The 27692-nt window shown below is 31.0% G+C and overlaps 1 protein-coding gene across 1 annotated transcript in view; it reads left to right on the top strand.

Annotated features, from left to right (window-relative positions):
- Positions 1 to 762: 762 nt before the first annotated feature.
- Positions 763 to 27692, top strand: part of LOC111701358 (leucine-rich repeat-containing protein 45) — a 48467-nt gene continuing 21537 nt past the window's right edge. Inside the window, exons 1-9 of the mRNA XM_023472613.1 lie at positions 763 to 805; positions 14095 to 14164; positions 14948 to 15009; positions 18170 to 18231; positions 18735 to 18789; positions 19913 to 19979; positions 21132 to 21193; positions 24500 to 24594; positions 26033 to 26446. Of these exons, the coding sequence (XP_023328381.1) occupies positions 763 to 805; positions 14095 to 14164; positions 14948 to 15009; positions 18170 to 18231; positions 18735 to 18789; positions 19913 to 19979; positions 21132 to 21193; positions 24500 to 24594; positions 26033 to 26446 (930 nt within the window). The remainder of the gene's footprint in view (positions 806 to 14094; positions 14165 to 14947; positions 15010 to 18169; positions 18232 to 18734; positions 18790 to 19912; positions 19980 to 21131; positions 21194 to 24499; positions 24595 to 26032; positions 26447 to 27692) is intronic.

Here is a 27692-nt window from a genome sequence, read left to right as displayed (position 1 = left end):
CCTAAACTGCATGAACTTAAATAAATGGAAAGATCCATAAAAGCATAAATTTGAAAAAATGGAAAGATCCTAAACAGCATAAACTTAAATAAATGGAAAGATCCTAAACAGCATAAACTTGAATAATGGAAGATCCTAAACTGCATAAACTTGAATTAATGGAAGATCCTAAACAGCATAAACTTGAATAATGGAAGATCCTAAACAGCATAAACTTGAAAAAATGGAAAGATCTTAAACAACATAAACTTAAATAAATGGAAAGATCCTAAACAGCATAAACTTGAATAAAGAACATCTTTTTTCTTTATTCAGTTACTAAACAATTCTTCTTTGAACTAATATCTTTAAACAAGATGTAGGTTGTATAAAACACAAATTGAAACATTTATAATTGCAAAAGGAAGGTTTAAACGTTCTACAAAGGGAGAGAGGTAACGATGTTGAAAAAAAGAGAAAAAAAAATTATGATTTATTACAGGTATTTTGAACGCATATTTCAAAAGCCAATCTTTTGTTGAAAAATGGATGAAATATAATGTAAGGATATTTTGTGTGACTATTAACTCACAATCAATCATGAATAATGAAGGGTTCCCTAAAGGCATTTGGTATAAACCTTTGATATTTAAATCTGACGGTTTCATAGTTTGAAATATCAACAACATCGAGTTGCGATAAAGATATAAAATTCAAGTTTCTGGCAAGCACCTAGTTCCGTTTTCATGAACACTCCATTTACATTTATTAATATTTTAAGGAATGGACCCCCTGGGACACTACAACTTAGTTCAAGAACCTGCAGGTAAAGTACATGTTTTGTAATCACTGTTTGTCTGTCTGTTTGTTTGTCCGATCATAACTAATGAACCCATGGACCGATTTGTCTCAAATTTTGATTGGGGAAATAGGTAGAGCTAAGGGAATTCTCTTAGCTTGGTTTAAAGATTCTAAGTTACTGCAAAAAGTTCTAAACTGCAAAAAATCAGATCTTTGCAAAAAAAAAAAGGCAATCAGAGCGGTTAATAATAGTACTTTCAAGGCACATTCAAATTCATTATTTTCAAAACTGAAAGTTCTTAATCTTGATGATACATACAAACTTTGTGTTCTGACATTTATGCATAGATACATTAATGATAACCTTCCCTCTTCCTTCCAAAATATGTTTAAGTCTTTAGCTGAACCGAATAGAACAAAGTCATATAAATTAGAACGGGTTTTAAACAAAAATCTAGAAAGCTTTCCGTCTGCAATGTTTCCTAAATTGTGGAATGAAATTGAAAGAGTAATCAATAATTATCTTGAGAATTATGAGAGGGTTAAATGCGAAAACCCTAGCTGTATATCGTGTGAAGAAATTTTATTTTTAAAAAAATGAAACTTTATTAGCTTATTTCTGTTTTATTTAACTACCATCATTAACACCCTGTATTTTAATTTATCTCTACATAACAATCCCTCTGATCTCACCCGGCCACAGATCACCTGACAATATCCTTCCTTCCAATCAACTCCTTACCTATCCAAAAACATATCTTGATATGTATAACCAATTATATTCAGTATCGTTAATTAACTTAGGGCCAACCACTCAAAACAACCAACCCTGGTTAGGCGGGTCAAAACTGCATAGTAAATTGTGATTGCTTATTTGTAATATCTCATGCTTTGTAGTTGAATAAATATATGAATGAATGAAAAAGTTGAGTGGGTCAACATTATTAGCGAAAATTTAGTTTCCCGGTAAAATCGTCCTAGTGCGTGCAGGTAAACGGCGGTGGTAATTATTAGTAAACTATGCAACACTGGGTTCCCAAGCTAGTATATGTATATAAAGTTGTTATCTTCGTTTGTCCGTTTGTTTGTATGTCCTATCATAACCCATGAACCCTCTAACCGATTTGCCTCAAAGCTTTATGAGAGAACTCGTGAGAACCACGGCAATGTTCTTATCTTGGTCTTGAGATTCTAAATTGAGTAGGTTTAAATCGTAAGTTACGACCAAGCGCTGATAAATGTAAAATGCCGCATGTGCAACGTTGGGTTCTTAAGCTAGTGCAAAACTAATTGTGCAAGTGCGGTACGTACTTGTACCAAAAACTACAGTACAATATAATATCAAATTAGTAAAATTTAGTGGTATCTATTTCATAGAAAACTATTAAAAAACGTTTGATATATTTCATTAACAAAAGTTGCGGCATCAATTTCATTAAAAATCATAAAATATGAGGTTCTTATTTCTCAAAAATTAGTAAATATTTGTATCAAATCTATGTCTATTTGTAATGTTTACCGTACAGCTTTTTCATCTGTATATAGCTTTTTATATAAATACATCGATATGATGATGAATTATATCTTATATTGAAAGGATGAAAGAGTGCGAAGGATATTGAAAAAGAACTTGAAGTAAAAGGGGAGATCAACTTCATTTATCAAACACGGGGGTGCAAGAACCAATAAAATGATAAAAAAGGACTTTTCATAAAAGGTCGGATAAATTTTCACATTTTACTTCAAAACCCTGGAAGCACTCCAAAACCCTGGGAGCACTCCAAAACCCTGGGAGCACTCCAAAACCCTGGGAGCACTTCAAAACCCTGGGAGCACTTCAAAACCCTGGGAGCACTCCAAAACCCTGGGAGCACTTCAAAACCCTGGGAGCACTTCAAAACCCTGGGAGCACTTCAAAACCCTGGGAGCACTTCAAAACCCTGGGAGCACTCTAAAACCCTGGGAGCAGCCACTCCTCCCTCATTCCACTAATCTACATATATTTTGGGTTTAATGGGAATGATATATACTTTGGAGAAAAAAACTCAGCGGGAGCGGTTGAACCAGCGGTTGAGATCTAGCCTAGACTCTACGCAGTTCAGAATAAGAAATTAAGAAGAAATTTACAATTTGCTCACTAAATCGCANAAGGTGCTGAAAATTCTTGGAACCGGTTTTTAAAAGAAAACGTTTTTCATTAAAAACTGTTTTCTAGCGTGTTAAAGCATCCCAGAGGTTTAAAGAAAAAAGTTTCTGAAAAATCCTGAACCTAGCGGTTGAAAGCAAAAAAGTTGCCGAAAAATTTTAAAACCAGTGGTGGAAAGAGTTCTCTGTCATAAAAAATTATTTTCCATGGTGGTTAAAAGCAACCCAGTGCAAGAAGTTAAAAGGAAAAAAGTTGCTGAAAAATCTTTAGCCCAGCGGTTGAAAGCAAAAAAGTGTGTTTAACTACTAAAAAGTTTTAAAAAGTGAATAAAAATGTGAATGAAAAAAGCACGAATTTATTGATTGAACAAATTTTAAATTTGAGAAAAAAAGGCGCATTTCTTATTCTGAACTGCGTAGAGTCTAGGCTAGATCTCAACCGCTGGTTCAACCGCTCCCGCTGAGTTTTTTTCTCCAAAGTATATATCATTCGTTTAATGGTACATTTTAATCTAAAAGAAAATTTCCGGAGAATAAAATGCACACTGCAGAGAAGAAGGGTCTATGACAATGTCTCAGACCTCAGATGTTCCAAACTATAAATTCTTTTAGGTCAAATAATCTAGGTTTGAAACGTTTAAAAGGTTGCAAAAACATATTGATAAGTATAGGAATTGAGTCGTAGCCTCTATCGGGGTTCCCTATATCTTTGCAACCGGACGGTGAAACCTTTGATATTTTTAAAAGATTTGATCTAACAAAATTTACCGTTTGAAATATCTAAAGTCTGCGAAATTGAATTGCAAGGATATAAGGATTATAAAATTACTGTTTTTGGCAAGGACTCAACTTCTTTGATTTCTTTCCTTTTCCATGAACTTGATAACCTGTAAATTTATGCTTATCTCTCTAGTGATTTCCATGAACTTGATTACCTCTAGATTTAAGCTTATCTCCCTAGGGTTTTCCATGAACTTGATTACCTATAGATTTGAGCTTATCTCCGTAGGGTTTTCCATGAACTTGATAACTTCTAGATTTAAGCTTATCTCACTAGGGTTTTCCATGAACTTAATTACCTCTAGATTTAAGCTTATTTCCCTAGGGTTTACTTGATCCATTGAAAATCTATCTAAACGAGAAATATATCAGCCAAAACTGCAATGATTTTCTGATTTTCTAATCCCTATATCTTTGTAACCCAATATCAAATGAAATGAAAATAAAATTGAAATCAACATTATATTTTTAACTTCTGCTTTGTTTCAAAGCTTACTTGATCTAGAAACAGCCATTGAAATAAGACAAGTAAATAAACGTTTCATTAAATTACACTATTGTATTGGCACGACGTGCTATAAAGTTTCTGGACTTAAATCTTCTCTATATCTCGATGATTATCGCCTTTTAAGATTATATTTTGTCTGTAGCTAAAGCTCGGGCCAAATAAAATCTAAAAAGATTGAACCTTCTCGATAAAGAGAAAATTTCTGTCTAAAAACTTTATAACACTGCAAACCAAAATAACAGTGTTATAAATAGTTATTATATATTAGTTATGTATAGAATTTCTTGGACCTTTTATATCTCTAATTTGGAAACTGACCGTGTGTACAAGTTTGCAAAATCTTTGAAACTTTGTGCAGTAAATCCACGAAACTTTTTACGCTGTACAACTTTAGCAAACACAAATCTTTCATCGGGTTTCTCATCGGTATTTTATTTGTGAAAACTTACGAATCCTTGAGGAATTAGGTTTTGTCTCATACAATTTTTCAATTGAGCGATTGATATTTTGTGGGAGCTAGGTACTTATTATTGAACAGGAGATTTAAACCTTATCCCTATACCTTTGCCACCCATCAAAAGTCAAAGCTTGAAAATCTAAGGTTTACATCATCAGGTTGTTTAGGATAAATTGCGATTAGAAAATAATAGTTTGTGTCGATTGTTAGACATCTTGAATAAAGATAATTTAGTTTTATTTACTAAAAATACGATGTTTTTTTATTCTTGCAAACTAATGTCGCAAATCTCTGATATTATAAATGAAAATCAAATATCAATTATTCCTTAATGTGTTGTATATCCCAAACCATTATCTCTATTTTAAAACAATTAAAACCCCCCTTCCCCTTATTCTATACTCTAATTTTCCCTGGTTGCAATTGATCTTTTCTGTAATTATTGATGCAATGATGCGAACGAAACTAAAAAGTCATTTGACATTCTAAAACTAGAGTTTAAAATCTGTTTATCAAAAATTGGATCACAACCTCTCCTTAAATTAGTTTTATTCATTCTATGTGAAAAATATTTCAAAATATACATTTTTTTAAGTTTTCTTAAGCGCAATTTTTTGCTTGTCTGTTTGGGTGTATATTTGTTTGTATCTAATAAACGTCAAAAGGCTGAACTGATTGGGCCTACCTCTCGTGACCCCAGGGAAGGTTTATGGATGATCAAATTTCCAAAAATTTGCCTTAATCGAAATTCGATTTCTATTAAATTTTTGAAAATTTAGAAAATATATGAAATTTTTTAAATCTGAGAACTTTTTTTTACAATGTAAACATGCAGCAAAGCGTGTGAACATGATATTCTGTAAACTTGCAGTAAATTGCACGTCAGAAATAAAAAGTTTTAAACTTAGACATAATAAAATTATTCATTGAAACTGCGTTTTAATAGAATACTTAACATGATTAGCTTAAATCATGCGACTTACTTAAATTACGCTTTAAAATATGGACGGAGAAAGATTAACTGCGTTATATCTATTCTCTTAAATCCTTTAAATATCTACCTTAAACTTTAACTGCGCGATAAATACGAATATGATGGTCTAAATCATGTGATATCAATAAAATCGTAGGAATTGAATTATATCAATTCCTGTAAACCTTGCAACCTAAGCTATTGAATAAAGTTAGTTTGCAAGTTGATTTAGCATTGAATCTATAGTAAGCTTGAAAATAGAGCTTTTGGTTCTCGTTGAATTATACGAGTTGAGAAATTGCCTGGTAGCAATTTCATTGGACTGTGTTTCCTTTAGAACTAGGGAGTTAAGCCTGGTTGAGAAATAGCCTGTGTAGTAATTTCATTGGAGTGTGTCCTTTAGAACCAGGGAGTTAAGCCTGGTTGAGAAATTGCCTGTGTAGTAATTTCGTTCACCGTTGGACTGTGTGTCCTTTAAAACCAGGGAGTTAAGCCTGGTTGAGAAATTGCCTGTGTAGTAATTTCGTTGGACTGTGTGTCCTTTAGAACCAGGGAGTTAAGCCTGGTTGAGAAATTGCATGTGTGTCTTCTAGAACTGGGGACTTAATCCTGGTTGAGATTTGGACTGTGAGTCCTTTAGAACCGTGGAGTTAAGCCTGATTGATCTTGGTAACGAGTAGACCTGAAAAGATACGTCTCGAGTAAATTGTTATGGAGTAGGTATTTGCTATATACAAAGAGAAAATGTTTGCAATTAAAATAGAAGATGGGCGCGAAGAGCTCTAAAAGCCTTGTACTATTGAAAAAGTAGATAATAAAATAAGACAAAATCAACCTAGCAATAATTGAGTTATCTTCAAACAATCTTCAGTTAAGAGTTTTTTATTGGATTATATTTTCTCTTTTTATTTTATTTACAGTTTTTTAGTCAAATTCGATTCATCTTTTAAAAATTAAGATAAACAGTTTAAATAGATGAGATTTAAGTTTAAAATTATAAAAAGAGATCATTTAGGTTTTTGCAACACGAACTTTAAAACAAAAGTGAATTAAGAAATTTTTGTTTCCATTAATAACCAAATAGATTATAAAGTACAATAGGTGGTGAGCGGGGGAAGGCAGGCGGCCATGCGCCATCACTATTTCCCCTTCCGCGCCACATATTAGCTTTTTTCTCTTCCTGCAGCCATGAGCCACCACTATTTCCCCTTCCGTACCACCACATTTGACTCTTCCGGGCAAAACTACTTTTTTAAATGGTATATTTAGGGATTAAAAATCCAGCAACATACCTCCCATTAGATGCTATGTTTTCCAAGATTAGATAAAAAAGTGCAAAAAAAGAAAATAAAGAACGCAAATTTTCACTTTTTCACTGAAAGATAAGCACTTTATAATGACTATTATTAATAATTTTCTCGGACACAGAAAACTGTTGACACTTGTGAGTTGTGACGTAAGAATACAGCTTACCGAGAGTGTACAAATTCTACGTTGCCATCTATTGTACTTGTATTTAATATATTTGATAGAAACCACCAGCACTGTAACAAACACAGATTTATATTCTATTCAGCGTGAGCGAAACCCAAAATTGAAAAAAAATTTAAGAGTTAAATCAATTTCTCTGAAAGTGGATGATTTATTTGGTGTACCGTCCTGTTTTGCCGTCTCTGGTCAATCTGCATACAGTAAGCTGCCTAGCTACAGTACTGTATCGGAGTTTTCAGAGGCGAAAAGAATCTAAAAAAGTTCTGTATTGATTTTGAATTGGTTTTAAATATAATTACATATAGTTGACAGAAGGAGAAAATCAAGTTCATGCGACATTACTGGTACAATTTTGTGACCTCACATCTCCTCTAGTTTTACGCTCAAATATTCAAGAAAAGAATAGATTTTGTTAAATATAAGTTCACTAAAATATGAATTATGTATAATCTACTATTTCTTAATTTTGTCATATTTCCCATCATGATTCCCTTCGATTGCAAGTTGTTTCTTTTGTTTATTTTTTGTCCAGCTTTTAGTTTACCTTTTGTGGTCCAGCTTCATAGTTTACCTTTTATGGTCCAGCTTCATAGTTTACCTTTTGTGGTCCAGCTTCTTAATTTACCTTTTGTGGTCCAGCTTCACAGTTTACCTATTGTGGTCCAGCTTCATAGTTTACCTTTTGTGGTCCAGCTTCATAGTTTACCTTTTGTGGTCCAGCTTCATAGTTTACCTTTTGTGGTCCAGCTTCATAGTTTACCTTTTGTGGTCCAGCTTCTTAGTTTACCTTTTGTGACCAGCTTCTTAGTTTACCTTTTGTGGTCCAGCTTCTTAGTTTACCTTTTGTGGTCCAGCTTCTTAGTTTACCTTTTGTGGCCCAGCTTCTTAATTTACTTTTGTGGCCGAGCTTCTTAATTTACTTTTGTGGTCTAGCTTCTTTATTTACCTTTTGTGGTCCAGCTTCTTGATTTACTTTTGTGGTCCATTTTCTTAATTTACCTTCTGTGGTTCAGCTTCTTAATTTACCTTTTGTGTTCCAGCTTCTTAATTTACCTTTTGTGGTCCAGCTTCTTAGTTTAAATTTTTGTGGACCAGCTTCTTAGTTTACCTTTTGTGATCCAGCTTCTTAGTTTACTTTTTGCGGTCCAGATTCTTAGTTTACCTTTTGTGGTCTAGCTTCATAGTTTACCTTTTGTGGTCCAGCTTCTTAGTTTACCTTTTGTGGCCCAGCTTCTTAATTTACTTTTGTGGCCCAGCTTCTTAATTTACTTTTGTGGCCCAGCTTCTTAATTTACTTTTGTGGTCCAACATCTTAATTTATCTTTAGTGGCCCAGCTTCTTAATTTACTTTTGTGGTCCAGTTTCTTAATTTACCTTTTGTGGTCCAGCTTCTTGGTTTACTTTTTGTGGTCCAGCTTCTTAGTTTACTTTTTGTGGTCCAGCCAAAGCTTCTTAGTTTACCATTGAAAGAATGTATTCAAGGCCAGCATCTTTTGTGGATAACTATGTAGAATGTAGATACATAAGTAAATTTACCAGCCATGTACTTGTCAAAACAGGTATAGAGCAATCTCAACCAAACTTAGAAAAAATACAGCTAGTCACTTCAGGATATATATTTCGAAAAAAATATTATCATTATCAGTCCTGAAACAATAAATATGAACAAAAAGAAAAAAAAACAAAAAACTAAGTTCAATAATTTTCAAAATGATAACCAAGAAACAAAAAACAAATTTTAGATGTATTTGCCAAGGATATGTTGATGACGCAAATTTAGCTCCGTGGTCGAGAAAATGAAAAAGAATCGTTTTTATTCCTGGAATTTCCCTCTTAAATTAATATAAATCTAGAGAAGGCAAATAATAGAAAAGCATTGCAAAACACTAACAAGAATAGAACATTAAATCTCACTAAAGTAAAAATTTGTCGTTGTCAGCAATTTTGTAAACTCTCAAAAATACAAAAATTTCAATTTCATTGATTTTACTATTGTTGATAATTCCAAAAGTTAGACCTATTGTAATGTGATTGTGAATCCCGGGATAAAGCATTTTCAACTTTTGAACAACATATTGACACTATTGAATCCCTGATATTTTCATTGCAATGTTATATTTCAACCCTGGGGATGCAATCTAATTGATTTGTGAAATTTTCTAACAAGACATTGCGGATTTATGACTCCGAAATTATAAATAAGATTTTATTTCTGACTAGAAATTCAAGGCGCTTCGCGCCCTTCTTTCTAGCCTTAGAGGGCGCTTCGCGCCCATCTTCTAAATTAGTTGTGAACATGTTCTCTTTGTGTACATTGTAAAACAAAACAAAAATAATTCGCGGATTTTCACAAAAAATTTCGCGGATTTTCAAAATTTTAAAAAATTTAATGACGATCGAATTTTGATGGAGACAAATATTTGAAATTTTGATTTTTCATAAACCTTCCCTGGGGTCCCTAGATGTCTCACAAAAAATTTGGGCCCGATCGGTTCAGCCGTTTTGACGTTTATTGGATACAAACAGACAAACAGACAGACAGACAAGCCAAATTTATATATAGAAGTCAAAATTATGGTTAAAAAAACTAAATAGATTTACAGCTTTTCAAACCTTAAAAAAGGTTGATTTTTGTAATAGATAAAAAAATATATTACACTTCCGAGGCTTCCCAAGACCTTGTTGGGTTCTAAAGCATCACGAGCGTGATGAAGAGATAAATAGTTAGATCTCAATCCACTACGGATTATTTAATTCCTCTTTATTTAAGGGATCAAGCAATTATCCCTAAATTGGATATCGAGATCAATCATGGAAGATTAATGTTCTGGCCTCGAAAATAATAAACATAATTTCGCTAGAATAACAAATGTTCCAACGCCAAAGTTGTAAACAAGTTACGTCGGTTATTCCCTTTAAGATTAGTTTAAACATTAAGGAAAAAAGGAACTAAGTCGTTGTCTCTGAAATCTTCTATTCTATATATCTCTGCAACCTGATGATGTTACTACCTGTGATATTACAAACTTCGATTATTTGATCTAACAGAATGCATAGTTTAATATTTTAAGGTCTACTCATCGCATGGGCTGCAAAGATAAAGGAATTAAACAAATCAAGGTTTGTTGCAAAGTTGCAATTTCATTTAGAACTGGAGGATTGAACAAACAGGATGAGACTTTAAGAGACGACTGTACGGGATTTGTTTAGTTTCTTTTCTTACATTTAGGGTTCCTTGTTAACTTAAACTGGCTCATTTCTATTTATTTCTATTCGGTCGTCTTTCCAGTGTTATCCTTTGTGAGTAACCCTGTATTATGATCAGCATTAAACGATGATTAGGTTTATTTTTCTTTTTTTCTTGTTTTCCGGCGGCAGGTATCCGATAAGGCTCACTAATTGATCAATAACATAATATAATAGACGTTTAGGTTAATTGCTTCTACTTCATTAACTATTTAGACTAGAGAGATAAATTTTTCTATTATTCAGGGAAATCAAGAAAACAGTTATTTTTTTTCACAACTGAATTTAGTCTTTTTACTTTTACTACGGTTTTCGAATGAGTGATCAAAATATGACTTTAATTATTACGCTATACAGACAGGATACATTTTGGTATAGTTTAAAGTGTCTGATACAGACAGGATACATTTTGGTGTAGTTTAAAGTGTCTGATACAGACAGGATACAGTAGTTTAACGTGTCAAGCTCTCATACATTTAATTTACCAATGAAGTATTGTTGAAATGTTTGCATTTTAACTTATTGAAGATATTAAACCAACTCTTGCTATAAAAGGAAGAATTTGGTAGTCAAATTTGCATCAAATTATTTATTTCAAAAATTTAGGCTATTTTTACTGCAAAAGTTCAATATAATTTTATAAAGAAATTAATAATTCTGTTTGTTCAGTATTCCCGTGTGTCAAGCTATCAATAATATCCTGATAAAGACAGATTGTATTTTTCATCTTGATCTTACAGACTGCTTACTAACTCAGGTAAACACATTTAACCTTAAACAAAGTTCTTGAACAGGGGAGGGGGAGGGGGGGGGATTGAGGGGCCAACCCATTTTGTTTTCTTTGAGTATAACACAAAAAGCCTTCAAAAGATCAAATTTTACATACTATTGGCTTTACACAGAAAAAAAACTATTCCTTTGGTAGATAAGAATGTTTTATAATTCTATGTAGATATCATTTGCCTGAGTCCTTGAGCAAACTATAGCATTTGTTTATAAATAAACCAGTTCTAGAAGGAAAAAAACAAAAGAAATTATAATCAAATTTTTCCATTTTTTGTATATTTCAAATATTTTATAAAGCGGGAAAAAAGGTTTAATTGTTTAGTTTATTGTTGCAAGTGACGGTGACAAGTGGAAAGAGGAAAATTTTGGGAAATTTATTAAACATTTTCAAATTAATAATTAGATTGTTTTTATAAAACTTGTTTGCTCCAGATTTTAAAATAAAAATGACAGCATATATAAATATATATAAATATATATATATTTATTTTTCTTTATTTTAATGTTACTAGATCAGTACATTTTTGTGTTACAGTATTATTGATCTTTTTTTCTATGTTTTTATGATTCTTGATCATCATATTTTTCTTTGTTTTAGAATTCTTGAACAATATTTTTTTTCTTTATTTCAGGATTCTTAATCTTGATCTTTACTATTCTTTGGTTTATGATTCTTTATTTCTTTATTTTTAGGATTCATGATCTTTAATTTCATTTGTTTTAAGATTATTGATCAATTTGTTTTAAAAGATTCTTTATATATAATTTTCTTTAGGATTCTTGATCTCTTATTTTCTTTGCGCATAGAATTCTTGATTTCTATTTTTTTTGTTTTTAGAATTCTTGATCTTTCTTTGTTTCAAGATATTTGATATTTGTTTTCTTTATTTCAAGATCCTTTCTTTGTTACAGAAATTTTAAACTTTAATTATCTTTGTTTAAGGATTGTTTGTTGCTTCTTCTGTCTGGATTATACAGAAATGTTTCTGTCCACACACTTTCATTAAAAGGTGATAAATAATACTTTAAGTAAACAGTGCTCAGTTGACTACGGTTTACAGAGGTGGTAATAAACTGTAGAATGGGAACATTGTAATGATTTTAGCTGTCAGTGAGAACCAGAAAACTAAAGAATATGAAGACGATATTAAAGCAATACTTAAGTGCATTGATATTGTAACAAAGCAAATAGATTTATTAATCATATTCCGACTTGATGGGGGGGGGGCCATGGGACCACCCCCCTGAAGTTTTTTTTTTAATATAAATCAAAAAGCATTGGTCTGTGGCTGTTCAATTTTTTTGACTTTTTTAGCTAATACAAGCCCCTCACTTTAGACTCGAAGCTGGGTTTTTATACCTACTGCGTGAATCCTCAGGCAAACTGCCTGAATGCCTTATTTTACCTTTACCCGACTAAATCTATATTTTTAGACTTACTTCCGGTTATTGGATTTGACTTTGTTTAGCTCTTTGGAAAGCCTTAAATATAAAACGAAGCAGTTGCTCAACTTTTGCCAAGACATTTTGTACAGATTTTTGCACATTTGCCATTAAAGAGAATTTGAACATTTATATTTTATTATATTTCGTGCACTTTTTGTATTTGAACTTTTTTGCTAAATAACTTAATATTGCAATAAATATTTTAAATTTTGCAAATTTGCAATTTTTTTGTGCAGATTACTAGTGTTGAGCTCAAGGGCTTTCAAAAAAAGCATCAAATGTTATAGATTTGCATCACCAGACTTTCTTATTAAGTGAAATGGATCTGTTTACATTGTGGTTCATGTTTATGGGACTATTTCAAGTCATAACTTGTGTCTAAAATTCGACTTCCTATTCCAGAGTTTTCTGGTTATCACTGTAGTCTAGAAATGGAAGATTTAAACAAAGCATCATTAAGTAAGATTTGTTTAAAAAACTCATCTTAAACTTTAGAAGATTATTAACTTTTATTAATATTATTTACTTAAAGTAACATAAGATTTAATGTCGTCTTCCTTTTCCACAGTTTATTTAGTCCCACTTCAGTTTATTCATTCTAAACGAGGTAAACAAAATTAGGAATATAATAGAAATAATATTCAAAATCAATCAAAAAATTCGTGAAAAAAAACGTTGTTTAGGACATTTAATATTCAAACTGAAATTATTGAGGACCTTTTTTTATAAAAATTAAGCAATTAAACCCTTTTCTAACAACACCTTTTTAGTATTGAATACATTTCCCTTCGTCTTAACTATGCAAAAGAAATATTACAATGTTAATAACTTACTTGTACGTTTATAGTTAAATATTCATAAAGTTGAGACGGTGGGAGGGGGGGGGAGGTGTAAAATAAAACTTTTACACTGAGTATTTATTTAAACAGTATTTCATGACGTTTAATTCATGAAACGACAGCTTAATTAAGCAATGTTTAACATTTTTTTTTAATTAAACAAAATTTGGTTTTTATAAAGTTCTTTAATTGACAACCTGTAAGTTGGGTAAATCATGTCATTTAGATGAGCTGTAAATTTGATAATCTAAAATTTTCGAGGTTCAAAAATTTGAATTTAATTTCTAAAGTATAAGAGTTTAATTATCAATAAAGGAAACTTGTAAATATTTTATCATTTTTGCAGATAAAATTTTACACTGAGCAGATAGAAAAATAGATGATTCTAAACTTAAATTAAATATTTGCAAATATTTTTATCATTTCTCTTAAAATAAGCATATTAAATTTAACAAATTTGAAATTCAAAAATTATTAAGAATATTCAGATTAGGAGATTCGTAACAATAAAAAATTAATTCTCATTTTTAATATTTTAACTGTTCATTATAAAAAGAAAAGAATTTTTTAACTACTAGTCGTCGAGAAACTGTACACAAGTTTTTTAGCACAGACATAATTGTCATTTAAATGTTAATTTTAGGTAATAATCTGTGCGGGATATCTGTTGCTGAACTAGGGAATCTTCTAAGTGAAAATAAGACTATTAAAAGGTAGTTTGAGATTTTAATTCATTCAAATTCGGTTTATTCTTTTATCACCTTTTTCACATTTCTTAAAATTTGTTTCCTTTTTCATTAAAACTAATAATCTAAAGTTTTTAGTAGATTGTTCCTTGCATTGAATCATATGTTTAGATTATCCTTTGAATTGAATTCATGGAATTGTATGTTTAGATTATCCCTTGAATAGAATTATATGTTTAGATTATCCGTTGAATGGACTCATATGTTTAGAAAAACTCTTGAATGGAATCATATGTTTAGATTATCCATTAAATGGCACAATTTGTTAAGATTATCTTTTGAATGGCATTATATGTTTAAATTATCTCTTGAATGGCTCTATATGTTTAGATTGTCCCTTGAATGGAACTATATGTTTAGATTATCCCTTGAATGGCTCTATATGTTTAGATTATCCCTTAAATGGAACTATATGTTAGGATAAACTATTAAATGGAATTATATGTTTAGATTATCTCTTGAATGGAATTATATCTTTAGATTATCCCTTGAATGGCTCTATATGTTTAGATTATCCCTGGAATGGAATCATATGTTTAGATTATCCCTTAAATGGCACAATTTGTTAAGATTATCTTTTGAATGGCACTATATGTTTAAATTATCCCTTGAATGGAATTATATGTTTAGATTATCTCTTGAATGGAATCATATGTCTAGATAAACTCTTGGAAGGAATTAAATGCTTAGATGATCTCTTTAATGGAATTATCTATTTAGATTATCCCTTTAATGAAATTATATGTTTAGATTATCTCTTGAATGGAATTGTATTACAGCAGATATTAACTCATTTCAAACCTTCTCTTCAGGTAGTTTAAATACACTAAAAAATACTAGAATAGACACTTAAAATATACTGTAATAATACAACAAACAAAAAAACACTAGGAACACAATGCATAGACACGAAAAGTACAAAAAATTCAATTATTATTGAAAAATCTAATAACAGATATTTTAGAGCTCTCATTTCAAAGATCAGGTCAACAGATGTTTTTTTCCGAAAATCAAAATTTTGTTTACTAATCCTCTGAAATGAGTGCAGAGGCGTATTCATGGGTCTGTGAAGTTTTGGTTTTAGGGGGTTTGAGTCGCAACGGAAACTGAGCCCCCCTCCACCCGAAAAATGTTATTACCCCCTTGAACAATTTCCTAAATACGCCCCTTGTGAAATGTTAGAAAATTGCTTAGGTCAAAAGATTCATTATTTTGAATGTGAAATAACATATTTCTAATTGAAATCGAAAAAAAAATCAGTTTGGTAGATTACGAAGAAAAATTAATATTTTGTTGATATAGTAAATATGCAGTAACTATTTTAACATTGACTCTTTCGGTGAGTATTTTCTTTTTGTACAAACAATATGAAACAAAAACAATTAAAGTTCCCGGTATTTCAAAATTTTACAAAATATTGGAGACAAACTTTTGAAATTCTACGCATCCCCTTACCTGGGGTCAATTGAGGTCCCACAAAAAAATTTGCTAAAGATTTAGCCGTTTGGACGCTAAAGAGATAAGCAGAGTAAATAAATAGATGAATATACATGGACAAAAATATTTTCTAAAACTTCAGGGCTAAATAAATTTGCCCTTTTTATTATTTTCTGCACCTCGAAACTTCACAATTTTGAAACAAAGGGGAAATTTCCAAGAAAAACATTAATTAGAAAAGACAAAAAGCTAAAATTTGTTACCAAAATAAAATTCCTTTTGATTTAAAAAGATAAAATTATGCTTAAAATCTCACGAAATATATCGTCAATAATTCTGTAAAATTTTGAAAAATTTAATCAAACATTCAGAGACAGAAATGCAGTTTATTCAGTTTGGTTGTGGTATTTATATTTTCAACACTTTGCTTTAACAATCTTAAACATGAAAACCAAAAAGCTTTCTTTCTCTGGTTCATTTTATGGAAATTTGGTCTTGTTGAATAAAGTAATCGGAAGGAGGCTGAACGGGAGGGGAGTGGGGGGGGGTAAATTTTTTATGCCATGTGTGGCCTCTTTTTAATCTATGGTGAACATATCCTGAAACCCATATATTCCCAGCTGAGCTAGGGTAAAATTTTTACTATTTTTTTTATGGGTTTAAAAGTAAAATATTACCCCAGCTGACTACACCTTTCAATAATCGCGCATTTTTTGCTATGAAGTTACCACATTCTTTTGAATGATCATCTTCCAGCATTAATATTTGGGAAAGTCTTGAATCCTCTCCAAAAAGAAAAGTTTTTGGTTCAAATACTTTATACCTCGCCTCCCTTCAACCGGTAGGGTTATAAATAGTTAATAATCACATGTCACACCAACATGGCTTTGAGTTCTCACCAACTTTTTTCCATTTTTTCATTTTCGTTTAGTTTCAATAAAAAAGACAAAACAAGATTTTGCTTTTTGTTTTAAATTTATTTTTGACTGAATATCCGATTTAGAGCGAAAACACAAAGTCATAAAAATGACTTTTGTTATTTTCGTTACTTTTCACAAGTCAGCACTAGCAGGGAGGGGGTGTAATTTCAAAAAGAGTTGAGCATGGACCTCTCATCGTTTTAAAAAAGACAAAGCTTTTAAAAGGTACCGTTGTGAATCAGATACTCCTTCCCCTCAAAAAACTGTAAATTATAATAATATAAATTGAATCTTAAAAAGGTAAAACTAAAAAAGTTCCTTGTTCAAATAATTATGACTTTTAATTGTCAACATTTTTCTAAAACTAGCTGTTATCATGTTAATCCTTTGTAAGCCTATATAGTTAGGTTTGCATTCAATTTCATAGAATATTCAACAAGTTTGGGAAAGGAATTAGATGTATTCAACTTTATAACATTCTTCATCCTTCAAATATAGAATAGCCTGTAGGTTAACTCACTTCATTTTCAAATATGCTATTCTTGTCTGGTGTGTGTTTTTTTGAAACCATTAAATGTAATTATTCCAAGCAATTAAATATTAAATTAGTTACCACACTCCTCAAATTTTATAGTTTTACTTTATTTATTCATTTTTGTTTACAAAAGACCAATCAGGAAGAATGGTAAAATTGTCTAAAAACAGATTCAATATATATCTATCTTTTTAAACTTTAAAAAATCATACTCGAACCTCTAAACTTTTTTTTTCTTTGTACATTTTTATATATAATTTATAATCATCAACGTCATTTTTAGTGAACTTTAAAGGGCACAATTATATAAAATACATTATTTTGTCTGTATCAGAAAATGCAGTCGCAAATTTTGAGAAATCTTTGTATGGATTTCTACACCAAACACAAGACAAAGAAAGCCAAATACAAATAAATAGTTTCCATATAGAAATCGTGTATGACACTTTAAAAAAGGGTCGTCTAAAATGTTGCTTAACGTTCTTAGATATTTTTTACTCTATGGTCTCACTAATAATATTTCTATACTTTATTGATCTTGTCAATTTAATGATATATACACCCTCATATATGTATGCATAAGATATAATAAGTATATGATAATGACCATTGGATGTCTACACTCTCTACAGTCTACAGACTAAAATATATTAAGAGGAGTGTTGTAATGAATAAGCTCTATACTGCAAAGCCAACATTTAGGCCTTACATATAGGGGGGACGGGAAGGGAGGGGGGCGTTGTGTTTTTTAAGTCCTTTAGGAACTGGAGTTGTATATTCAAGTTAACCCTCAATTTAAAGCAGGGGATGTCTTATTAAAAACGTTAACTCAAATATCATATTTTCATTGATGTGGAAGATTCTCTTTTTTAACTTAAAAATGATTTAATTCTGACAATTTCCTCTTTTGTTTCTGGAGTAGAAATCCGAAAGTAACATCTTAAAAAAAATCACATTTGCAAATAATCTTTTATTAAAAACTTAACAAAAAAATTTGGACACATTTCAAATGAGTAGATATACTGTAGTTTAACATAAATAAAAAAATAAATGAAGCATTATCTATTTTTTTATATTTAGGATTGGGTGTTAACAGTGGACTAGAATACTTGGATTTAAGAAACAACCAACTTTCTCACGTGGTAATAAAAACGTAAACATAACTTAAATCATGACAACCACAAATCGTAATTGATATACAATATATTCCTTTTCCTTTATGAAATACACATATATACTCACAAAAAAGGTATATAATAAAACAAAAAATGTATGTTACACAAAAGGTAAATTTTGATAATCCACAAAAGGTATTTACTTTTAACTCTACAAATAGGTACCCCCTTTCCCAGTCCTATACCGTTAAAGAAAAGTTATATAATTACACACAAAAGGCCAATAACTAAAACAAATACTAAAACTCCTTATCAGCATTATAGACGAAACTAGGAGATTTTTAACAAGTAGGATTAGGGTAGGGGGAATTTGCTTAAAATGAAATTTTAGAATTTTAAAGTTTCCTTAAAGATTATGGCATTTTTATCGTTTGTGGCTTTTTTGTCCTGTGAATATAAATTTAAATGCTGAAAACTATTTATTGGTTGAAGAATTCAATTTATCAATAACTTTCAATATTCTACTTTAGGCTGTATCTTTTCTGGTAAAAGCTTTGGAAACGAACTCCTCTCTCAAGTATCTTGGTAAATATAAAAATCAAAATGCAAAATAATAAATTCCTATCAATTCCTGGCGTTTCATGCCTCCTGTTATATCAAGGTTGTCTGAATCTTGTTTTTATAGTTAATGAAAATAAATTTTGTCAGATATTTAATTCTAAACATTTTTTGATTTTTTTGATAGAGTTTCTTAATATAAAACAATAATAATTATAGTAAACAAAAACTATTATTTTAAGCAGTTAATAGTTTTGTTGTTTTTACTGTAAGAAGATCGAGCTTCATGCGTTTTTATGGATTTATTTTTATTTTTAATTATTTTAATCCGAAATTTTAGAGAATAACAACATGATATTTTATTTTTAGATAATTAATTAATATTAGTAACCGAAAAACATTCACTTTATGATATTTTAAATATTCACATCAAGCTATACTATACACTCAATTGGAATAGAATTTAAAAAGTTTTTTCCCCAGACATAGTTTTTATCATTCTTTTTACTTCTAATAAGTTTAGCTTAGAAAAATAGCATGAATATGCAAAACATTAATTTATCAATAAGTTTATACAATAGTACATTATAATCCCTCTTCTCAGTGATTTATATTTCATGGTATAAATGCCCTTTAAAAAGGAATATAATTTTTAAAGTAAAAAAAGTAAAAAGTAAAGAGTAAAAGAAATACAAAAAAGAGAAGAAAAAAATTATAAGAAAAAAATTGAATTTTTTTAAGAAGATTAATATAGCGCAAAAAGTTTTTTGTTAACTCCGAAAAGTTTTGATTGGGTGACCCCACAATGTGTACAGAGTAGAATGTACATAAAGACTTATATTGGGTAATCTCTGATGGCTGTAACTCCATACAGAGTAAACACAGGGTAAACTAACTAGAACAATTGGAAAGGAAAATTGGGAGGGGATGGTTAGGATGTAGAGGGAGGGAGGATTTATGGCTTCGGGGGATCGCTTCTCGGCACTTAACTTAGAGTTTGGTCGTTTATTTATCTACAAAAATAAAAATAAAAAATTAGGCCTCAAATCTTCCTTCCTTCCTTCAAATCTTTACCTCAAGGAGATAATTAAAATGCTTAGATAGTTGGTTTATCAAATCAAAATATTTAATTAAATAATAAATATTTTAGATTTACGTTGGAACAATATTGGTGCAGTCGGAGGAAACTGTATCCTGGAGGCTCTTAACACAAACAGGTAAATATAAGAGGAAACTGTACCCTGGAGGCTCTTAACACAAACAGGTAAATATAGGAGGAAACTGTATCCTGGAGGCTCTTAGCACAAACAGGTAAATATAGGAGGAAACTGTATCCTGGAGGCTCTTAACACAAACAGGTAAATATAGGAGGAAAACGTCCCTTTCCATTTAAGATAGGTTAATTTTCAAAAATAATACATGTCAATATTTCGTTACCGACAAAAGCAATACATCTTCCCTGGGGTCATATGAGTATACTGCGTTTTGGAGTTTATTAATTTTAAAGCTTTTCTGTTTGTTTGTATCCAGTATGTTAATATATATGTAGATATATGAAGAATTTATCAACAACTATGATCTAATGTTTCATTCATATATTAATAAGAAGAATGTTTTCTCATCCATCCTTTTATACAAAATGACTTTCCCTAAAATATTGAACCAGAGACGGCTCAATTTTTTTTAACATTTCGTCAAATTATCAAAGATGTTGTTTTGAGTTCTTGTTCTGATTCTGATTACAAAGGAATTGAGTCTTTGCCACAAACTCTGATTTTATAATCACTATATCTTTAGAATCCAATTTCGTAAACCTTTGATATTTCAAACTTATATTATTTGATCTAACAGAATTCATAGTTTGAAATATCTAAGGTCTACGACATTGGAATCCAAAGATATAGGATTTAGAAAAGCAGAGTTTGTGGCAAAGACTCAATTCCTTTGTGAACAAATATTGAATGTTTTAAATCTTTCACAAGAAAAAAATTCAATGTATTCGACCATATTTTAAAATAAAGATATATAAATTTTTTTTTATTTAAATTAAATATCGCAAATAATTCGAGTATGAATTATCTTACTTAATTTAATAAAAATTAAAACTATTGTTAATCCTATAGAATTCCTATAAGAGAATAATTACATTGTTCACTGAGAAATGGAATAGGACTGCGATAGTGTTTTTAAGTGACCCTCCATGTAAAAATGGTGCATGCCGGATTCACATATACCTTTTAAACTTTTATCTTTACAATCATATGGAAGAAATTTAAAGGTCTGTTTTGGCGTGCGTTGGACATGCCATCTTATAATAAAAGGGTAGTTTGAAACTAAGTCTACAGACCCATTAAACAAATTTATTCTAGGAGTTTGCTAAAGATTGAACTTCAAGGTACACATGTTCCAAAGGAGACGTGTAATCTTATAGGTGAGTTAAGATCAACCATTTTCTCATGAATTTCTCACTCGGACTTGCCGGACTACATTTGTTGCATAAAACGTGTGACTAAACATTGTGTAGCCTGACTGGACAGTACGATAACACGGATTTACAGTATGTGTTGTACCGGCACGGATTTTGCAACTTTTAGACTTGGGTGTTCTATTATGAATGTCTAATCCCTATATCTTATATAACTTTTGTATTTCCAGGTATTACACCAAATAGTCTATATAAAACATTTCAATATAAAATAATAAAGATAAATTTTAAAATAAAATAATATAAGATATTTCTTCAGATTGCAAAGATACATATAGCGATTAGAAAAATAGTGTTTGCGTGGCCTACTTACGCTACCAGAAAGGCCAAAAGTGCTACGACTACGATAGGCTATTGGATACTTATCACATCAGAGAACAAGTGAATTGCAAAATCGGCATTTGCCAAAAATTGCTCAAGAAAAATTGACTCTAACAAAATTGGCTATACCAAAACTGACTCCAACAAGACTGACTCTAATAAAACTGACTCTATCAAGGTTGACTTTAGCAAAAATGCCAGTAGAAAAAATTTCTTTAGCAAAGTTGACTCCAATGACTCTGATGTAATTGACTATGGCAAAAATGACCCTCGCAAAATTGACTCTAGAAAAACCGCTAGTAGCGCGCAAAAGCAGCAAAAACATGCTGGTGGCAAAAATGACTGTGTAAAATATGTTTCAGCCCTGTTTTGTTAAGATGTTAATTTTAGTTCCTCATTGTTTTTCCCCAACCAACTCGCTTCAGAAACTAAATTTTTCTCCCAAACTAAGAAAGATTATATATATATATATTTAGAATTTGTAATTGTACATTCTAGTTTATCTAAAATTCCTAATTATTTATCCCCTGGGCCCAGGAGTAAATGTGTATTTTACATATTGAACTTCCCAGTAACATTAACAACATAAATAAAATAAATTAATAGAGGAGACGTGTTTCTTTAACTTCTCACAGTGGGGCTGAAGACTTTTTGTTGTACCAACCCGGGGACTATTATTGTACCAACCCGGGGACTATTATTGTACCCAACCCGGAGACTATTATTGTACCCAACCCGGGGACTAGTATTTTCAGAAACTACATGTCTCTACGAAACTAATTAGCTATAAAATCAAATTCTCATGTGGGGATTTTTTAAATAAATTTTGTTTTTAGAATTGGTAACAGCATATAAATCTACTGCTGGACAATTCCATTATAGTCAAAAATCATTGTTTTTGGCAGGCTTTCCATTATTCAAAGCCTTAGAAAAATACAGATATTGAAATAAAAAGTAAAGTGTTGTTCAAGGGTTAACGATAATGTTTTCAAAATTTTTAAAATCTCTAAAATGTTTGAAAACACTTTTTACTCTTAATGCCAGATTTTATTTTTGGCAGGAAATTTCATTTTTTGACTATCATTAAATAACTAGTAAAAAAGTGAATTTTTCTTGAAACATTTAACAATTTTAAAGCTTTGTAATGGAAAATCTACACGCAAAATGATGGAACATTTATCATAATTTTTTCAGGTTTCCTCTGAAATTTCCATTTTTAACTCAAAATCCTGCCTGGTTTTATTTGAAAAGTATTCTAATTTGAGGAGGTTAAGATAAAATGCCCGATTAGATTACTGATCTGAACTCTATAACTGATCCAAGAAGTAAAACTGAAAATAATGCAAACAAATTCTCTTAAAATTTGCATTTCTCTTTGCCAATTCTTGCCTGAACTGAAGAATGAATGTATCCTCAACAAACCAAAAATTTTAATATTTTTGCAAATTTCACTTTTTTGATTAAAGTATCCTAAACCGATGTTAATTAGCCAAAAGCATTAAAAATCAAATTTCCCACCAAAAATATGATCTTGCATTTTCTGTAAACAGGGTTTCCAAAAACTTTCAGAATTTTAAAAGTTTTGGAAACATCATCGTAAACCGCTCAATAATGAACATGAATAATGAACATGAATAATGAACATGAATAATGAACATGAATAATGAACATGAATAATGAACATGAATAATGAACATGAATAATGAATATGAATAATGAATATGAATAATGAACATGAATAATGAACATAAATAATGAACATGAATAATGAACATGAATAATGAACATGAATAATGAACATGAATAATGAACATGAATAATGAACATGAACCGCTCAATAATGCCTGAATTTGCATTTTAAGTTTTGGTTCATAAAAGGCCTTAAATAATGAAAAGCATGCCAAAGACGAGGAATTTCGATAATTTTGGAATTCTCCAACAATGTGCCACGTGTGGCTTAATTCGCTACCAATTCTAAAATTCGATTTATTTCAAAAATCCCGATAGGAGAATTTGGTTTTACAGCTAATTGGTTTCGTAGAGACATGTTGTTACAGAAAACAATAGCCCCCGCGAGTTGGGTACAAGAAGGTCTTCATTTCCTTTAGCCCACTGTGTACTCTTGCACAATAAAACAAAAAAGTTTAATCTTATTTTATTAAAATATCATGTTACACTTGACCTAAAATATTTTGTAAACACAACTTTGTAGACTGTTCTTCCATCTAGCTGAGAGAACATTTCATTTAATCGACTACCTCAGCAAACATTTATCGCTTCTAAAAACTTTAAATTTTAGAATGAAGTCCCAAACATATTTGGACGTTTTTTAATTCTTTTATGAAACTTGATGCGATAAATATTAAAGATTTTTTGACACCAGTTCTTTTGAACCTGTCACTTCAAAGTGTCGTTCAAACAATTTGTATTTTATTGAAAAACTAAAAAATATTAAATAAAACGAGGTTTTTGAAAATCTTTTGAAAATCTCTTTTATCGACTTCTCTCAGATCGAATTTGTGAAATATTTTGCTGAATGCAAGTGCACAAAATGTTGCCTAGGTCCATCCATGGATTGTTTTCCCTTTTTTGAAAAAAGATCGTTGTAAGACAACATTCATAAACAGTTACTAATCCTACTGAGGAAAAAATTGAAATTACATGTAAAAAGCAAAGTTTTAAACAAAAACTATAGTTTTTAAAGAAAACTCTCATATCGTTTTATCGTTTTTTTAAAAATTCCCAAAAACGGTTTGTTCCTTGTGACCAATCGATTTTTTATTAAAAGCAATAGTTTTTTTAGTGTTTGTTTAGAAAAGATCGATAACTCTGGCATTACGCAAGACAAAATTCGTTTAATCTGCTGCAAAACTTGTGAAAACGTATTAAAATTGGAAACCCCCGTCAGAATATGAGAAACTTATGATTTAGAATCTAGTCTGCAGTCTAATATGGAGAAGGTTCACCTTGGGCCGGATTTAGGATTAATAAAGGAAAAGACTGGGAGAGAAAGGATCAAAGAGAAGGTAAATACCATCATATTTAACCCTAATTTGCTGGTGTAGGGGGGGGAACCATAATCTTAACCTTAATTTGCTGGGTAGGGGGGGATCATCTTTGACCATAATTTGCTGGGTTAGTGGGGGGGAGGATACCATCATCTTTAACCCTAACTTGCTGGCAAAGGAGGGGGTAGTTTAAGACATGATACTTAGTTTAGAAAACCGAATTGCATATAGGGTTGAATTGCATATAGGGTTGAATTGCATATAGGGTTGAATGCAATTTTTTATATTTCGATAATTTGTTTGGCAATATTATTGAATATTCTCCTATCTTTTCACATTTCTCTCAAAATTGAGTTTTTCCATAAATGTAAATTTTCAAACCTTATATCTTTGCAACCTAATCATACATGTCTTTTATATTTAATACTCAGATTATTATTATCTAATCCTTTCATATTTCAAATTCAGATTATTAAATATTATCAGATTATCTAATAAAAAAAAAGTTTTAAATTTAAAAGTGCTTCAAAATTAAGTAGCAAATATATAGGATTAAAATAGCAGAGTCTGTGGTGAGAACTCAGTTTCTTCCTGGCTTGTGGGAGAAGGGGGGGATCATTAAACAGTTGTCCAGCCTTTTTATGGTTAAACTAAATATTTCTGTTTCTATTTCCCTGTAGTATAGAGTATTGAAACATGATTCAAGATAAAAGACAAGTTTTTTAAATTCTTATGAACCGAGAAGAGTTTAGAATAAATTTCTCAACATAAAACCTATCAAAATAAATTAGAATGAACTCAAGTGGTGATATAGAAACAAGTATATAAACAAAGATGTCTATCTATATACTAGAACGACGTTAGTTTATCAAAACCATAGTTTAAGTTACACAAAAAGCTGCAATGTCCTTTTATAGAAAAACGATAAAAAAAGAACAATACTGAAAAGTTAAAGGAATTGAGTCTTTACCACAAACTCTGATTTTCTATTTCCTATATCATTAGAACCCAATATAGATTAGTTTATGTAACTTAACTTATAATTTGAAATATATAATGTTTACGACATTGGGTAGCAAAGATATTGCGATTAGAAAATTATAAGTTGTAGCAAAGAATCAATTCATTGAAATGATAAAAACCATTTATTAAAGAAATAAACAGGATTCGTTTCACTCAAGATGTACACACAAATCGGCCGAAGGAGCATTCGACACATAATTTTTCGAATTTAGTTGACAAAAAATTGTCATTCATCAAAATTTGAATTCATCTTCAGTTGATATTTTGTTAAATGAAAATTTTATAATTTACGCTAAAAATGATTTTGCAGATTCCATTTAATTTCCAGATAATTTTGAAATGTAACATGTTTGAGTCTCTTCTCTTCCATTAATCCAATATCCTGGCCTTCTGCATATTTCAATTCAGTTTAATATATTCTATTTTTCTCCAGGAGCTGAGTACTGAAATGTTACGCAGCAAAGGTGCACCAGAAATCGAAGACGACCTGAACGGAAACACGCGGTTTAGAACAACGGATTTGGCGAATCACAAAATAGAGAGAGATCATAGAACAATAAACGGTGAACATAGAACTTCTTGTAGAACATCTGATAGAGAGGAGAGAACGTCCAGTAGAACATCGGACAGGGGAAATGAGCATAGAATTCCAAATAACGAGATTAGAATTACAAACAGAGAACAAAGAAGAACGGAAAGATGGTGTAGGAGAAGAAAGGTTGGATACAGAAAAGATGAAAGAGAAACTAGAAGTATGGACCGGGAAGCAAAACATGATTATGATTCAAATAGAATTAGCAGAAGCATGGAGTTCGAGTGTGAAGAAGAATTGAGGCCAAGTATCCAGGTACTGAATATTATTTTAAGGTTGTACAGTTTTCACTTTTTTAAACACAACTTTGATTGATTCATCAACATTGAAAAAAAAAATTTCGTTTTCAAATGATCGCGTATCGTTTTACAATTTCAAAAAGAATTCAATTGTTTTCATAATATTAAACGACTTGTTTTTAAAAAGGGTGTGGATCAAAGTATGAAAAAATTTTAAAATTCCTAATAGATGGGAAAAAGATGGCCATTCCTTGGAATAGTTGTATATTAGCTCAGTACACATCAAAGATACAGAACAGGGTTGCAACTTAATAACCTAAATTTCTTATTGGATTTTAGCCCTGAATGTTAAATTAATAAGACTAAAATTTAAATTTGCACCATCGCGAAGCATCGTCTCCATAAGTCTCATTTTTCGTGGAGTATTCTGTACCGAGTATGTATAGGTATCGTGGAAGTACTCTGTACCTAGTATATAGGTATCGTGGAGTACTCTGTACCTAGTATATAGGTATCGCGGAGTACACTGTACCCAGTATATTTGTATCGCGGAGTACCCTGTACCCAGTTCATAGGTATCGTGGAGTACCCTGTACCCAGTATATAGGTATCGTGGAGTACTCTGTACCCAGTATACAGTTATCAAGGAGTACCATGTACCCAGTATATAGGTATCGTGGAGTACCCTGTACCTAGTATATAGGTATCGTGGAGTACTCTGTACCCAGTATATAGGTATCGTGGAGTACCCTGTACCCAGTATATAGGTATCGTGGAGTACTCTGTACCCAGTATATTGGTATCGTGGAGTACCCTGTACCCAGTATATAGGTATCGTGGAGTACCCTGTACCCAGTATATATGTATCGTGGAGTACCCTGTACCTAGTATATAGGTATCGTGGAGTACTCTGTACCCAGTATATAGGTATCGTGGAGTACCCTGTACCCAGTATAAAGGTATCGTGGCGTATCCTGTACCCAGTATATAGGTATCGTGGAGTACTCTGTACCCAGTATATAGGTATTGTGGAGTACTCTATACCCAGTATATAGGTATCGTGGAGTACTCTGTACCTAATATATAGGTATCGTGGAGTAATCTGTACCCAGTATATAGGTATCGTGGAGTACTCTGTACCCAGTATATAGGTATTGTGGAGTACTCTATATCCAGTATATAGGTATCGTGGAGTACTCTGCACCCAGTATATAGGTATCGTGGAGTACTCTGTACCCAGTATATAGGTATCGTGGAGTACT

Source organism: Eurytemora carolleeae, unplaced genomic scaffold, assembly GCF_000591075.1.
Source record: "Eurytemora carolleeae unplaced genomic scaffold, Eaff_2.0 scaffold154, whole genome shotgun sequence".
NCBI lineage: Eukaryota > Metazoa > Arthropoda > Copepoda > Calanoida > Temoridae > Eurytemora > Eurytemora carolleeae.
This window is presented reverse-complemented; position numbering and strand designations above follow the sequence as displayed.